At 39.5% G+C, this 17,505-nt stretch overlaps 1 protein-coding gene across 1 annotated transcript; it reads left to right on the forward strand.

Annotated features, from left to right (window-relative positions):
- Positions 1-598: 598 nt before the first annotated feature.
- Positions 599-10,990, forward strand: LOC311289780 (calpain-1 catalytic subunit-like; the record flags this gene model as incomplete). Its single annotated transcript, XM_084408028.1, has 20 exons — positions 599-847; positions 1,081-1,153; positions 3,592-3,710; positions 3,828-3,961; positions 4,153-4,327; positions 4,477-4,548; positions 4,864-4,949; positions 6,404-6,475; positions 6,572-6,732; positions 6,810-6,974; positions 7,210-7,415; positions 7,551-7,602; positions 8,232-8,279; positions 8,364-8,421; positions 8,519-8,580; positions 8,726-8,794; positions 9,214-9,292; positions 9,541-9,657; positions 10,006-10,058; positions 10,194-10,990. 11 exons carry the CDS (start codon positions 599-601, stop codon positions 7,218-7,220), a joined length of 1,317 nt encoding a protein of 438 aa, XP_084264154.1. The 3' UTR covers positions 7,221-7,415; positions 7,551-7,602; positions 8,232-8,279; positions 8,364-8,421; positions 8,519-8,580; positions 8,726-8,794; positions 9,214-9,292; positions 9,541-9,657; positions 10,006-10,058; positions 10,194-10,990.
- Positions 10,991-17,505: the final 6,515 nt, after the last annotated feature.

The raw sequence follows: 17,505 nt of genomic DNA on the forward strand, positions 1-17,505 counted from the left end.
GAATACATATATTCAGTTTGTAGATACAAACTAAATGATTTAACAAAAAAGCACTTTATGGATTGTATACTTGTATGAATTTAGTTACTTTGTCTTTAGTCTGTAACATATGCAAAATAAAGTTCTAGTGTACGTTTACATCTGTAGATGTTGTTCTGTAAGGATTTGTTATACTGTGGGTAACACTCAATAACGTTCAGTTGTAAGTCATTTACAAGTGATTAACTAACCACTTATACATGACTTACAACTGAACGTTATTATCAAGTGTTACCGAAAAATCAATAACAGGATGGGTTCTGTTTAGGTTTAATCGAACATGTGAACAACTATATTCTTAGCACGCATAACACGAGAACAGTCATAGAGCTGTAAGATGAACTGACACATTGATCTGTCAGGGTAAACATTGACCTTCCTCTTAAAATAAAGATTGCAGCTGGTATTTCCGGTGGCAGGGAATGGCACAGGTTTGTCGAATGGGAACTGGTGAATATGAATGTGATAGAGGTAACTTTTATTAAAGCAATGTAATATCTTTGTATTGTTGTTGTAATTTCCTCTTTTTAATAGTAAAGAAATCCAGACAGATTTCAAAATGCCTCCTCCAGCGGTTCCACACGGCATGTGCCTAAAAATCATGGATGACCGCAACACGAAGGGTGGCATGGGCTCTGAAACAAATCCTTTGAAGTTCATGGATCAGGACTACAACTTTTTACAAGACTACTGTCTTAAGACAAGACAGAGATTTGTTGATGAGTTTTTCCCGCCAGACCCTCGTTCCATTGGCGAAGGGCTGCTGGAGCCAGAAGTCATGGCCCGAGTGGAGTGGATAAGACCTACGGTATGTAATCTATACTTCATCGTCATCATTGACGTGTTCTGATAATAATGCACACCTAATTAGAAGTATAAAATTCTATAAGCTAAAAGATGACTATGATAATTCAATTTTTTATAAAGAATTTAAAAGACACTACTAAAAACAACTTTCAATCACATCCCTTTCACAGAAAGCATCAGTTGATCAAACAAGTCAAATACTGAAGATACTACTTTTTTTGTTTTTTTTTTCAGAAATTGTATCCAGATAAAGCTGAATTTATTGTAGATACAGTGTCCAGGTTTGACTACACCCAAGGGAAATTAGGTATGTCTGGGTAACCACAGTATTGCTGTTTTAGACACTTAAAGCGTGGGAAGGCAGTTTTTAAGATGCTAGAAATAGCGAGCTAGCTTTGAAAGCGTAAGATCCCATAAGATCTGCAAAGTGTCATGAGAGACGGCGTTAAAGCTGCATTCAGTAACTTCGGGATTTCTTCGCTGTATTCTCGCTTTTTGCTCGCAGGTTTCTCTCTAGAGCTCCCCCCACAGCTTCGGAATAGATATTTGACAACACTGTTGTAAAAACTCGTTGGCGATTCTCAGACACCAGAGGCTAGTAGATCAACGACATCAAAGCAGATGGGACATTCTTTAAAACGTCTTCTTCATTCGGGTTCAAACAGCGTGAGGGAGCGCAATAATGACGGCATTTTAGCAGATTTCTTTTGGCCGTAAAGCAATTGTTTACACGCGAGACCTGATATTACGCGAGACTTCCTAACACGGCGGCCGGCGGCCCGCCGCCCCAAAGTTGCAAGTGTGCATTTTCCGCTCACGGGCACCAGGGGGGTGCGAAACGACCACCATTCAACCCGAAATAAGTAATATAACCATTCCAATGACTCCGAAGCTGTTCCGTTAAGGTAAAAAAGTTACTTAGTTCACCTTTAAATAAAAATCCGAGCCTGAGGAGGTGAACTGCTCCGGGTAGAACGTCGCTGGTTGCCATTTCTTAATTACGGTAATTACGGCAGCTCTTTGGCTGTCTGTCTACAACCAGAGAATGTCTAATATGGCGAGAAGTTTCACTCTCACTACACTTCCGGCTTCTGAACTGGTTGCAGTTCCACTCTGATTCCATATGAGGGCGCTCACAGGACGAGTGCAGAATGAATGGAGGTCAATGGCGGTATACCCCTCAAAATCCACTTTTCTCAGGATATAATTTTTTGTCTAGTAATTTGAATGTTGTATTCGAAAGGAGATGCAAAGAAATTACACATTGCTGGGTGTTAGATTTTTTAGAGTCACTTATTTGCTTTAAAAAAGTCTTTCAAAATGTCATTAGCAGAATGCTAGCGTGTTATGGGCAACAACAACTCAACCTGTAAGAAATCAAAACGACATAAGTACTCGTTCATTCAACTTTCGACCTAAAACCCATGTTGAACTTGCAAAACCTACAATCAAATCTGAGATTTCTCAACGGCAATCGGGTGAAAGAGACAAATTTAGCCGTCTAGCCCCATTGACTCCCATTCAGTTTGCACTCATGGCGAGCGCCCCCAGTGGAACTCTGGTGGTACTACAACCAAAATTCGGTACAATAGGACTTAATAGGGAGTGGACAGGCTCTCCGTAGACGGGCTCTGCTACAACTCTGCAGCATAGCCTCATGACATGTGATGGAAATACAGGCAGGAAGGTCATCAGGACCGAATGCAATGATTGGACGTGCATTTCTTTGGTCCCGAGACTTCCACTGAAGATGATAATTTATAAGCTTCAATTGAAGACCAGTTCAATTATTGATTGCCATCAAGATGAGAAGAGAGTTTCAACCAGTATAAAAAACCCCTCTAAATTCTAGTGCATACAGCCACCTAGCGGCATCATACAAGCAAAATGGTGTTCAGTTCAATTACCTATGCCATTGTAGACCATTAATTCAGTCAGCCATGATTATTTTTCCAATAAAAGATTAGAGGGGCTATTGAGATAAGGCAACCTGCTCTGTGTAAATAAAAGCTTAGCCTATATTTAAGCCAAGTAACATTATTGTATTTTGTGCAGATTTGCATATTATTCTTTTTCTGCCCTCTGAGCAGCACACTAGGTGCTATAATAATTGCATTTGAGTTTCACATTCCTTTTCCCTTTCAAATCCTTGTAAGCCCCAAGAATCATACATCTGATTTTGTTTGCCTGCAGGGAAATTTTACCGCCATTTTGGATTTTCTGGAAAACCTTTTTTTTTGGGTTAGATGGTTCGATTTGCACAAAACTTGGCATGCATCATCCCAAGACCCTTATGACAAAATGTTATCGGAAGAAACATAATTTTATATTGCACTTATATATTATTGTTATTTTAACTTTAATGTATCCCAATAATATTGAAAACCTATTTGTCAATTTGTGTGATGTGGTAGGCCTATATATATTGCTGTCTAATAAAAATGAAGAGACAATATTATTTTTCTTTTATAATATACAGAATAACACATCTATAAAGACACACTTAAAGACTTATTATATTTAAAAAGATGCATTGCAACATCCCTATATCCTTTAGTCTGAGCCACTGGTGCCTGATGATTGCCTCTTGTGGCTATATTTAGGCTTGATTTCTGCTGAAAACAAAGTATATTCCTTCACTAGCAAAACTAGAAAAGTTCTTTCATTGTAGAATATGAAAGATAGCCTATCAATTTTACAATTAGTGTATTAGTTTACACAGTTTCAATGTGTTTTTTTCTTCAGGAAACTGCTGGTTTCTGGCCTCTGTTGGGGCTCTAACATTTCAAGACAAATTTTTAAAGAAGGTCGTCCCAGATGGACAATCGTTCAGCCACAATTATACTGGTTTATTTCACTTCAGGGTGAGTTCCTCTTATTTCATGCCATAATTTCCAATATAAAATTTTATTTTGATCATATTATCCAGAATCGAAACCAAGCAATAGTTATTCCTGTGTTCTTCTTATTTAAACTTACAGTTCTGGCGGTTTGGGAAATGGTACGATGTTGTGATTGATGACCAACTGCCAACAATCAACAACCAGCTGATTTTTGTCAGATCAAAAACATATAATGAGTTCTGGCCAGCCTTGCTGGAGAAAGCATATGCAAAGTAAGTGGCTGTACATCTTTTAGTAACTTTATAAAAAATCATTTCAAGTATATGTAAGCAATTGTGCTGTTGTATTCAATGTACAGTAAACACGACTGTAATCCAACATGTGATTAATGTACTGTATTAGTCCTCAAATTTATGTCTATTACATTGCGGCATATCATTTTGAGTTTGAATGACTGTTACAGGGTGTGCGGCTCCTACGCTGACATGCGCGGTGGCCAGGTATCTGAAGCCCTCATGGACTTCACCGGAGGAGTTCATTTGCACTACAAACTGAAAACGGCTCCAGCTGATTTGTGGGAGATAATGTACCGTGCTTTCCAGTCAGAAGTCCTTATGGGCTGTGCAACTCCAGCAGGGGTAAGCAAAAAAGAAAAAAATAGACTACATTGTACAGGGACATTTTCATTTGTGGGATTAAAAAAAACACTTATAGCACCTCTTAAGCAATGACTTTTACACCACACCATCTATCTTCTGATCATTTTTCTCTGTATCCACATAATCAGAAAGAGACTGAGGAAAAAATACCAAATGGCATTGTTCTGGGCCACGCTTACACTGTGACAAATGTTTACCAGGTAAGACTGCAAAAAATCAAGTCTCAGCACGCATCAGATTCATATAAGGTCTTAAGGTAAATATTTTAGGGACAAAAGATAATGGAAGCCAACCAACTTGATACTCACCCATGCTTTACGTGTTTCTACATGATTTGGCCTTTTTGCATAAATCTTAGTGTTTGTTCTGCTCGGTGCTCAAATGTGACAAATGATTAAAAATGAACATGCGTTTTACTTCAAAATTTTAGTAAATTACAAAATAAAGCTACTGGTCATATCAGAAAGATTTGCCACATTTTCATACTATTAATTATTTAAACTCATGCTCCACAGGTCATGAGAGGTAAATATCCAGTTCAGCTGGTGAGATTGTTCAACCCATGGGGACGCACTGAGTGGAAAGGCGACTGGGGTGACGAGTAAGAATTTATTTTATTTAACCACACATTTTAGACATTTAGGGCCCTTTCTTGCACCCAGCGCAATTGACTTTGTACACCGACGCATGTATCATTCCTATTTTGCACCCGCGCACAGCGGACTTTTCCCTCCACAGACGCACGTCGGTAAACTAGCAAATGCATTTGCGCTCCCGGGGGCGGTTCAGCGGAAAGAGGAGGCGTGTTCCGGCATAAACGTATTTTGCAGGTTTAGAAAACAATTCCGCCACTGACCGGAACCGCCACATCCGCGTTGCGCATGTTATTCATATGCTATTTTAAGGGCGCATGCTTGGCCGTAATCAATGTAGCATGTGCACAACGCGCATACACTTTGCTTATCTCATCTACACACAGACACAGCAGTTCTCATTTTTAGAAAACCATACATTATTACAAGGAAAAATATTAACACACGAGGGAAATAATTGTTGTGTCCATGAAGATTTGAAAAAATAGGCATAAATCTAGCTTACACATTTACCCAAATTATTATACCTGTTTAACCGAAGCTAATTTGGGTGCAGTTTCTCCATCCCCACTGTAACTTCTCTGAACGTCGGTCTCCTCAGCTGTGAACCGCTCCTGGCGCGCGTTATAATAGTAATCCGCCATGGAACAAGCACGCCTGCTCTTAAAGGGAATGTGAGATGTCGCTCTGATTGGTTTATTTCACGTTACGCCCAAACCACACCTATGAATAATGAAGCTACTTCAGACCAACCCATTTTAGATTTGCGTAGATAACTGCCATTATCTAATGCTGAAAATACATAATTTGTCAATTTTAGACAAGAACTAGTTGTTAAATAATTAGGCCTAAATTCAGATTGAAAAGGTGATAAAATATTATTAAAACATTATTAAAAAAATATTATTTTCTAGGTACTTTGATAACAGATTATCAATAAATTGTTCAAATACTTTAACAATAACACAAATTATTGATATATGTCTATTATTTTGTGGATCAAGAATGTGGATCACCTTCTTTATAAATTGGAGTAATACAAGAATACTTCCAGATAGTCAGTTGATCAACCAGTGGATACATGAGGAAAGCAAATGTAATGTATCTATTATTAAGACTGATAACAATAAATTCTAAACTTCTGTAGTTGTTTTTTAGTAAAAGAAAAAAAATACAGACAGAGTATTGAAACTATTAATATAAGAATGATCAGATTCAGATGTTAAAGCAGACTGTAGAAAACTTTTACCAAATACTCAATAGATAACAAATCATGAATTATATCACACAATAGTAGCAGTTTAACATAACTAACTAGTAGAACTGGCAGTGAAAACATTCAACAACAAATTGTTCTATTTTTCACAGTTCTCAACAAACAAAAAAGTTTGTGAAATTGTTTGATTATTGCACAGTCAGAATGATCCTTTATTGTGATGTATGTTTTACATAATTCTTTTAGCTCACCCTTGTGGAACACAGTGAGTGATGAGGACCGCAAACAACATCTTCTGGCCGAAAATGGAGAGTTCTGGTAAGTATGAACCATGTTTTAAAAAAGATTCTTAACGCGTACTAAAACATGAATTACATATTGTCTAGGATTTACATATTTAATTTTTTTTTGCAGGATGTCAATGAATGATTTCCTTAGAACATTTGAAAGCATGGATATCTGCTGTTCCTCTCCTGATTTTCTGGAAGAAAAGTCTGCATGTCACTGGATTTCCAAGTTCCACCATGGCAGCTGGGTTCCTGGGAGTACAGCTGGAGGCTGCATGAATCATTCAAGTGCTTTAATTAATTATAATAATAAAGCTAGTCATGAATGCAAATCTGCTTCTAACACCCGTGTCCTGTAATTGTAGACACCTTCTTTACCAACCCCCAGTTTTGGCTGAAGATTAATGAGATGGATAAGGCCTGTGATCAGGGCCCGAGCAATGTTCTGGTGTCCCTCATACAGAAACCTGACAAGAGAAACAGAAAACAGGCTTCACACCATTACATCGGCTTCTACGTGTTTGCGGTCAGTATTCCCAAAAAATCATAAAAAACCACACACAAAAACAAACAAACAAAAAATGCAAAGGCAATAAATATGGTTGTACAATGATGCCATTGTGCTTAGAGTGTAACCTTTATTTTTGTTTTGAACTTTTACAGGTTCCACCCGAGGCAAGTAAAAAATACTCAAAGTTTTTAATACATAATACATAAGCTGTCATACCTTTCTGACACATTTTTTTTTGTTTCATTATCCTTTAGATGAGATCTGAGGGAAAGTTTGGGTCAAGCTTTTTCTATAGCAGAAAGCCTGTGGCATCAACCGATGCGTTTCAGAATGCAAGAGAAGTGCTGAAATTATTCAGACTGGAGCCAGGACAGTATCTCATTGTACCATCCACTTACGTGCCTAATAAGAACGCAGAATTCATCCTGTCCATTCTGTGCAAAAATGAGATACACATTCAGTAAGTTACATGAAGGACTGAGAGATTGACTATAACTTTACAATATTCAACATTTGAGTAATTATTTATGCTTGGAATACTGAAAAACTGACTTTACACACTGAAATGTTCACAATCATGTGCTTTATTATCCAGAAAGGACACAGAAAGGACAGAGAAAGATTTTCTTGTGGATCTCGTAGACGAGGTAATAATACACCGATTTATTTTGTAAAGTTAGTCAATATGTGCAATCATTGAATTAGTTATATTGGTTCTTTCAACATATCTCTGCAATTGCAACTAAACCCTATCTTTGTCTCACTGTAAAAAGTGAACAGTTGGATCAACTTAAAAAAATTACTTCAATTGGTAACACCTAAAGAAATTAAGTTTTCTCAACTTAAATTATCACGTTTTTCACGATAAAACGTGATAATTTAAGTTGAGAAAACTTAATTTCTTTAGGTGTTACCAATTGAAGTAATTTTTTTAAGTTGATCCAACTGTTCACTTTTTACAATGTTTTTTGTTAACTCTCCTACAATGGGAATGATATTAATTGTACAAATAAAGTTAGTATAATTACAACTTCAGAATCTATTACATGAACACTCTTCTCTTCTCTGCACATTAAATATTAAATTATTGTTTATTCTATAAAAATATGAATATAATGTTACATAAATTAACATTTTATTCATTTTAAGATGTGAGAATCTGATATCATCTGAAAATTGTAAAGAGTAGATTATCTTTAATAAGATTTAATAAGATCACATTAATTGTGATTTTAGCAGTTGCCGATGATACAGTTGTCTCTTTTCTCATATTTAGGTTGCATACAATGACAAACTGGATGAAGAATTCAAAACTGAAATTCAGGTAAATATGTATGCTAATATATTATAAAAAAATAAAATGAGCTGCTACAAGCTTCAAACTCTTAAATGTCTTCTTTGGAAACAGTACAAAGTTGTTGATGCTGAGAAACTTCAACAGCTTCTTCATGAAAACCTACTCAGAGGTGAGTGTTTTAAAAATCCTGTACGTTCTATGTGAAATATAGCTTAGAAATCTCAAATTGCCTCATAAATCTCACAAATGTGACCCATACCTTTTAGGAAATAAAAATACTGAAGGATTTGGCCTGGATTCCTGCAGAAGTATACTTGCCATGTCAGATGTATCCTTTTTTTCTTAATTAAAAACGATTAAAAAATAATTTGTTGAATGATGATATATGATTTATCCCCATCAGTTTGTGTTTCCAGTCATACTGTGAAGAAACATGTTTTAGCACCAGAAATATTTCCTGACAATAAAAATAGTTCTCTGTCACTGGAAGACTTCGTGGATCAGAATTTATTCGTCTGTGGACCCGCATTATGATGTACAAGGTGAGTGGATTTGAGTCTGGAATTTAGCTTTGATTTGTAATTGGTGTATATGACTTTCTTCTTTCAGACGAATACAATCGGAGTTATGTTAAAAAATATCCAAGTTTTATAATGGCAGTGGATTGCAACTAACAGATTGAAGCTCAAAAACGTGCATAAACGAACTTCACACGGCTCCAGGGAGTTAATAAAGGCCTTCTGAAGCAAAACAATGAGTTTGTGTAAGATAAATATTCATATTCAACATGTTACAAAAGTAAAATTTTAGCTTTCGGCCTATAATAATGTAGCCTAACTCTGATTGTATTTGTCTAAAAAGAAAGTCATATACATAGGATGGCTTGAGGGTGAGTAAATCATGGGATAATTTTCATTTGAAAGTACTCTACTACTCCTTTTTTTTTTTTTTTTTTTTACAGGAAATCTTCTTCAACATGGATTCTTCCAGAGATGGGGTTCTGGATTTGAACGAACTGCAAAATGCATTAGAGAAAACAGGTTAAAGCTTATACAGTTTATACTTTGCGGTAGTAAAATTTTGAAAATATTGTAATTTACTTAGTAGAAGAAAAGTATTAAATATTTGTATTAACTATTTTTTACAAACATCACTGCTGTGGTACAGTGTATCTGTATAGCTGCCTAGTGACCCCTAAAATTGAAAACAGAGATGTTATGATACATACAATATTTTCAATCACACATTGTATAGATACTGTATTTATGTCATGGTTCTTGTGCCCTAGGCATGCATATAAATGAAGACATCCTGAGTCTCATGGTTGTGCGGTATGGTGGTGCTTCAGAACAGATCTCTCTGGAGGGTTTCATTTGCCTTGTCATGCGTTTGAACTGCATGGCGAGTGAGTAAGACTAGACGGAAAAGCAATTTGATGTTCTCTCTCTCTCTCTGACTTCCTTATACTGAAAGCTGGAGCCTTTCTCAGTACAAACACTCACATTCACACTCTCAGTGTAACATCTATGGGCCATTTCACCAGCCACCGTTCCGCCCTAATTTGATGTTCAGGACTGTAAAATAAAATAAAAAAAATGAATATTTTTTTAGGGTAAGCTACCGAGAGTTGTAAACTGAAACTGGTAAACAAAATTTCGTTTGAACCTTTCATGCTCCTGAAATAGTTTGAGCTAAATATCCTGGGTATTTATTATTATTATTACATTTTAACAGCCTTTATTTTCTTCATCAGGAATATTCCAGAGACTCTGTGAAAGTGGGAAGATAACTCTTAATGAGAGTGAGGTAATCCTGATGTAAATTTTTCCATATCTCCAACCACATACTGTACAAGTGTTTAAAAACATTCTGCTTGATTTTCTGTGTTATTTTTTATCATTCAAAATTCATACATTTACAACCTGTGCATCTGTGTTTTAGTGGATTGGGCTCACCATGTACTCTTGAGGGAACGTCTGTTTGCCAGGAGGTTTGCCAACAAACCTCAAGAACAGATCGGCGGTTTAGGCGGTCTAAACATTTCATTTTTTTATATCAAACTTATAAACAAATATTGATGCTTATTTACTTATGCTTCATCCTTTTATCCCTCTAAGAATTCAAATGCTTTTGCTTTTCTTAAAATTATTATTCGATATAGCCTACACATTTCACATGATACATTTGTTTGTAATTCTGAAATTTGTGCAAAAATAACTGTTTTAACTGTCTGTTTGAAAAGTGATTCATGTAATGGATGTAATATTTCTCATGTTGACCACCTGGAGTCACTGTTGTCGGATTGTTTGCTTCGGTTTTGAAACCTCCTGCTATTGTTGTCATTGTTAGTTATCTAGGTTTGAAAAAAGACTTGAACCAACCCTGTGTTGCTAGGGTTGCAACTTTTTTCAAAAGTTGTTCCAAACAGATATTTTGAAGAATATGGGTAACCAAATAGTTGATGGGTTCCATTAAGTTAACTCCCATAGTATGGAGAAAAAAAAAAAGAAGAAAAAAAGACCATGGAAGTCAATGGGGTACATCAACTGTTTTGACATTCTTCAAAATATTTTCTTTTGTGTTCAGCAGAAGAAACAAATTCATACAGGCTTGGTGAGTAAATGACTGAATTTTCCTTTTTGGGTGACCTATCCCTATAAGGTATAGGGTATAATGCTGCAATTATACATTATACATTATACATGCTGCAATAAGTTCTTTCATCCTTCATGCTGTCTAAACACTAATAAAAATAAATACAAAAATAGTATCCTATCAGTAGAGAATTTTGTACTTTCAGCTGTGGTGTGAACAATTCCAGAGTAATCCCAGATATCTTGGAGAATCTAGAATCAGAGGAAGACGGAGGAACCGTTTCAGGTAAATTTACTTTACAGTGAAAACGGGGGGGAAATACAGTGACAAAAACTACACTGTACATGAAAAAAATGTACAGTAATCTAAAATTCAAAACTTGTGTAGTCTCCGTCTCTGTCTATAGACTTTGGTTAGGGTATATGGCATATTGAACTTACAGACTTTACAATGGCTGTATAAAAGTATATTTTTTTAAATGTTCAAGGTGGTGGCTAATTCACACGAATTCATACAACCTCACTCATACGACCTCACTCATACGAATTTTTTCGATTTTTGCTATATCGTACATGTTTTAAAAGTTGCCCAATTCGTATGAATTCGTATGAATTACCAACCCCTGACCCCGCCCCTTAACCTACCCATGGGGTTTAGACAAATCATATGAATTAGCCACCTTTTACTCACTCCTACAAAATGGTCGTGTGATAGTGTTGGTAGGCCTACAGAGGCAGAATAGTCTCAATTATAATTCACGCAAAAAACATGATCTGAACCCGAGCACTGTTCTGTTATTGGACTTCTGTGCCAGTTACAGCTTGTCCATTCTTAACGAACACCATGTTCAAGCATAAGGGTGTCCATTAGTGCACGTGGCACCAGGACACCCCAGGCCGGAGGTCGATGATTGACTTTGTGGTAGTTTCATTCGACCTCCGGCCATATGTCTTAAACACTTGGGTGAAGAGAGGGCCGGAGCTGTCAACTGATCACCACCTAGTGGTGAGTTGGATCCGATGGCTGGAGAGGAAGCTGGACAGACTCGGCAGACCCAAACATACTGTGAGGGTCTGTTGGGAACGTCCCCTGTCAGAGAGATCTTAAACTTCCACCTCCGGCGGAGCTTTGACTGGACTGGATTAGTCTGGAGATTTAGGGCCCTATTTTAACGATCTGAAACGCAAGTGTCAAAGCGCAAAGCGCAAGTAACTTTGTGGGCGGGTCTCGGCGCTGATGCTATTTTCCCGGCGGGATAAATGACTCTTGCGCCCGGCGCAAATCTAAAAGAGGTTGGTCTGAAGTAGCTTCATTATTCATAGGTGTGGTTTGGGCATAACGTGAAATAAACCAACCAGAGCATCATCTCACATTCCCTTTAAGAGCAGACACACTTGTTCTAAAGCGGATTCCTATTATAACGGCGGATTTGCCAGGCGCACGCGATGAGCGGTTCACAGCCGAGGAGACCGACGTTCTATCTATCTATCTATCTATCTATCTATCTATCTATCTATCTATCTATCTATCTATCTATCTATCTATCTATCTATCTATCTATCTATCGTAATAATGTATGATTTGCAAAAATCAGAACCGCTGCTTCTGTGTAGATGAGAGAATCAAAGTGTATGTTGTGCACACGCTACATTGATTATGGCCAAGCATGCGCCCTTAAAATAGCATATGAATAACATGCGCAACACGCCACTGACATTAAACTGTTTTTTTTCGGTCAGTGGCGCAATTGTTTTCTAAACCTGTAAAATAGCATGAGGGAACGTTTGCGCCGGATCACGCCTGAACCGCCTCCGCGAGCGCAAGTGTATTTCTTAGTTAACCGACGTGCATCTGTGGAGGGAAAAGTCCGCTTTGCGGGGGTGCAAAATAGGAATGAAACATGCGTCGGTGTACAGTCAATTGCACTGGGTGCAAGATAGAGCCCATTGAGTCCGAGTGGACCATGTTCTCCACCTCCATTGTCGATGCGGCCACTCGGAGCTGTGGCCGTAAGGTCTCCGGTGCCTGTTGAGGCGGCAATCCCCGAACCCGGTGGTGGACACCGGAAGTAAGGGATGCCGTCAAGCTGAAGGAGGAGTCCTATCGGGCCTGGCTGGCTTGTGGGACTCCTGAGGCAGCTGACAGGTACCGGCAGGCCAAGCGGACTGCAGCCCGGGTGGTTGTGGAGGCAAAAAATTGGGCTTGGGAAGAGATTCTGGCAAACCATCCGGCGCCTCAGGAGGTGGAAGGAATACTTTGAGGATCTCTTCAATCCCACCGACATGTCTTCCATTGAGGAAGCAGAGGCTGAGGGCTCGGAGGTGGACTTGTCCATCACCCAAGCTGAAGTCACCGAGGTAGTCAAGAAGCTCCTCGGTGGCAAGGCACCGGGGTGTGGATGAGATCCGCCCTGAGTACCTAAAGTCTCTGGATATTGTGGGGCTGTCTTGGCTGACACGCATCTGCAGCATCGCGTGGTGGTCGGGGACAGTACCTTTGGACTGGCAGACCGGGGTGGCGGTCCCTCTTTTTAAGAAGGGGGACCGGAGGGTGTGTTCCAACTACAGGGGGATCACAGTTAGCCTCCCCAGGAAAGTCTATGCCAGGGTACTGGAGAGGAGAATATGGCCGATAGTAGAACCTCGGTTTCAGGAGGAATAGTGCAGTTTTCGTCCCGGTCGTGGAACACTGGACCAGCTCTATACCCTCTCCAGGGTGCTGGAGGGTTCATGGGAGTTTGCCCAACCAATCCACATGTGCTTTGTGGATTTGGAGGAGGCATTCGACTGTGTCCCTCACAGCGTCCTGTGGAGGGTGCTCTGGGAGTATGGGGTCCAGGGCCCTTTGCTAAGGGCTGTCCGGTCCCTGTACGACCGGAGCAGGAGCTTGGTTCGCATTGCCGGCAGTAAGTCAGACTTGTTCCCGGTGCATGTTCATACGTTTTATGGACAGAATTTCTAGGTGCAGCCAGGGGCCAGAGGGTGTCAGGTTTTTGGGACCACATGATTTCGTCTCTGCTTTTTGCGGATGATGTTATCGTGCTGGCCCCATCAGACCAGGAACTTCAGCATGTACTGGGACGGTTTGCAGCCGAGTGTGAAGCGGCTGGGATGAGAATCAGTACCTCCAAATCCAAGGCCATGGTTCTCAGTCGGAAAAGGGTGGCTTGCCCACTTCAGGTTGGTGGAGAGTTCCTGTCTTAAGTGGAGGAGTTCAAGTATCTTGGGGTCTTGTTCATGAGTGAGGGAAGGATGGAACGGGAGATTGACCGACAGATCGGTGCAGCTTCTGCAGTAATGCGGTCGATGTACTCGTCTGTCGTGGTGAAGAAAGAGCTGAGCCGCAAGGCGAATCTCTCGATTAACCGGTCAATCTACGTTCCTACTCTCACCTATGGTCATGAGCTGTGGGTCCATGGTGGACCTGAGGGCGGTGTCAAGCCTCTGGTGTCAAGACGGGCTCCGGTCTGTACAGGACCAGCGATGAAAGAGTCTCTGGGCTGGAAGGGACCAGCAGTGAAAAAGTCTCTGGGCTGGACGGGACCAGCGGTGAAAAAGTCTCTGGGCTGGTCAGGCATGACATAAAGAAGGGCGGTCTCGGTGGGACGAGACCCTGGAACATTGTGAAGATCAAGCTGGTCAGGCGTGACGTGAAGATCAGGCTGGTCAGGCAGGACGTGAAAATTCCCTGGCTCTGGCTGTACTCCGGATCGGGGCACAACGCTCTCCAGACACCAGATGACAGTCTCCCTCCAGTCCAGTCCAGTGGTGTCTGGGAGGTCGATGTGCTGGTTGAATGTGACCCCGATCCGGAATAAGGTGCTCAGGCTCAGGTCATCGAGGGTGCTGGTGACAGCAATACACAAAAAGTCTTTAACAAAAGAAAATACATTTTGGCTCTCTTGAGCAAGGAGGATGATTCTTGCCCTATCCTTCGGAAGTAGGCCGTTGACGAAATGATGTTTCAGAACCCCAGTGTTATCAGTTCCTTCTGGAAGACCTGCACATTCATCAACAACAGTCTTTAGTCGTGCAAGATAAGCAGTGACAGTCTCACCTTTCACTTGTTTTGTGTTCGTGATGGCCGCCCAGTCAGGTTTCATGGGGAAAGTCAGTCTCAATCTTTCAATCACTGCTGTCCACTGAGCCCTCCATTCTTGAGTTTCAGTTCCTCCTTCATCCAGGTGCTGCTGGGCGGGGTTGAACACAGCATGCTGGAGCAATCCCTCGGATCTCAGTCCATTTTAGCCCCAGCTTGCCAGTGAAAATAGCAGCCCAGTCTTGACCTGTGGGTTTATAAGTCACATCCACATTTGTTACTGCGACTATAAAACGATCTACCTCATTTTCTGGATTTGGAAGGGCAGCCGTCACATTTCGTAGTTCCTCCAGATCCCAAGGCCGTTCTAGCCATACAGGGCCATCTGCATCTGGAAACTGGTTGGCGGCCGAATATCATCCAATTCCTGCTTCCTCTTTTTTGTCTGCAAAACAATCAGAGAGTCTGCAGCTTTCTCACCTTCTTTTTGACTCACGTATCGTGTCTCGGACTCCCGTTCCCATTTTCGGAAGAGTGTCCAGTCAATCCTCTTTCGTTTCTTTGGGGGCAAATTTTTGTTGTCTCTCCTAAAATTGACACACTCCAAGTCCCATAATCAGCAAATTGTCTCTTTGTGAATTTTGACCACAATTTGATTTGAACAATTTGCTCCTCTCTCAAATTTCACTTGCTGATCAACTCTTTAAACGGACCCTGATTTTTTTTCAGTTCCTTCTTTATCACAACAGTTCCCCATTTTTTTTGTCAAAAACAATTCTTCAATTGCAGAAAGATTGGCAAAAGCAATTAAAATAAAAAACAATATGTAAACAAGGAAAAAGCAAGTTCTTCAATTGCAGAAATATTGGCAAAAGCAATAAAAAACAATATGTAAACAAGGAAAAAGCAAGTTCTTCAATTGTAGAAAGAAAATAAATAATTCAGGTCATTGGGTATAGATCAGTTGTATATCTCCAACCCCAAATCTGTGGATATCTTGGAATGGCAGCAATTAGAATTAATCCCAACTCCCCTGTGGCTTTGTCAACATAAGGTCTTAAATTAGGTCTGGTAATTAAGTATAGAGATGTTTGCCCTACTATTAACTGTAATTCTGGTTCTAGGTGAGGTTGAGGCCAAGCTCTGGTGCAATCTATCCCAATCTACACCCCAGAATCTTCTTCAAATATTTGTTCTATCTGGCCACTTAATCCCGATCCTATTCGTCGTCGTATAGACGTATATCTTGTTAAATAGAAATTATATCTTTGTGGTGAATTTAGTCGACTTTCGTCTTCTCCATAGGATAATGGGATACACCGTTTAAATCTGGGTGGAGCCAGTGTTATTTCCTCTCCCCCTTTTTTTTTTTTTTTTTTAAATGCTCCTGAACAATTTCTTAATAAAATTTCACACTTCTAACATCCCTCTTATAGATTTTACAGATGTGGAATATTTCAATTTCACCCATCAAAACAGAAAAAAACTATAGACACGTTCCAAAAATACCTTATTTTAAATTTTCAGATAAAAACACAAAATTTTTATTTCACACATCAAAGAAAAACAGAAAAGAAAAGAAGTCTCTGCCCGTCTGAGATGGTCCCTCCGTCTGTGTAGGATCTGCTTGCAAGTTTGGCAGAATTAAATCAATGTAATAAGAAATATAAGTTCCTCTTTTTATCAGAACTTATATCTTGTCGTCCGTTCGTCCGGAAGGCCCCCCACCGACGGAGGGAGGATCTTTGGGCTCCTGGCTGGCTCGCCAAATGTAATGGATGTTTTCTAAACCTGACTATCTAGCGTCTGCAAATCGGCACTTAATAAACAAATCTACTGATCGACACCAAGCGTCTGCAAATCAACACTTAATAACCTTTATACTCTAGCTCTCTGCGTCTTCCATCAACAACTGGCCGAGTCTCTTACCGTAACTTCTTTTCTGCGCAGCATAAATGTCCCTCAGATGGTTTATTCAAACGGCCGGGAGTTCTCGAGCAATACTCAGAGCACCTCGACCCAACAGGAAAATACAACAAGCTTTATAGTATAAAGCCAGACACATCAAAATAGAATCATCATGACTAACATGTCAAGCTCTATCAATATGATTGGTTAAATTGTTTAAAGCAAGCATAACATAATTAATCTTATCTGTAAAAAGTCCACCGCAGCCTCATCACCTTTTCTTTGTTTATTCATGCTCAGTTCAGAATGGGTATCAAGTGTAAATGGTTTTCTTTTTTTCTTTCTCCCCTTTATATAATCACTTTTGACATCACATAACTAAAGCTAATGTTTTCTCTGATTTGTGCTTGATTTACTATGTAGTTATATACTTTTCGGTAACACTTTATGGTTACACTTTATTTTAAGGTGTCATTGTTACAATGTAATTATACATTTAAGTACTGAGTAATATTAATGAACTAACTACATGTACTTACTGTAGGGTTAGGGTAGGATTAGGAATTGGTTGAGGCTTTCCTAAACAGAAAGCAAATCAATCTCAGAAGAAGATTAAATGGTTATAAGCGAGTCGATATGGATAGTATTTTGAAAACAAGGACTTTTATCACATAATTTTCTCGCAGAAGCGTCGAGTGTGTCGTCCGTCTTC

This window comes from Rutilus rutilus (genome assembly GCF_951802725.1).
Source record: "Rutilus rutilus genome assembly, chromosome: 4".
Taxonomy (NCBI): domain Eukaryota; kingdom Metazoa; phylum Chordata; class Actinopteri; order Cypriniformes; family Leuciscidae; genus Rutilus; species Rutilus rutilus.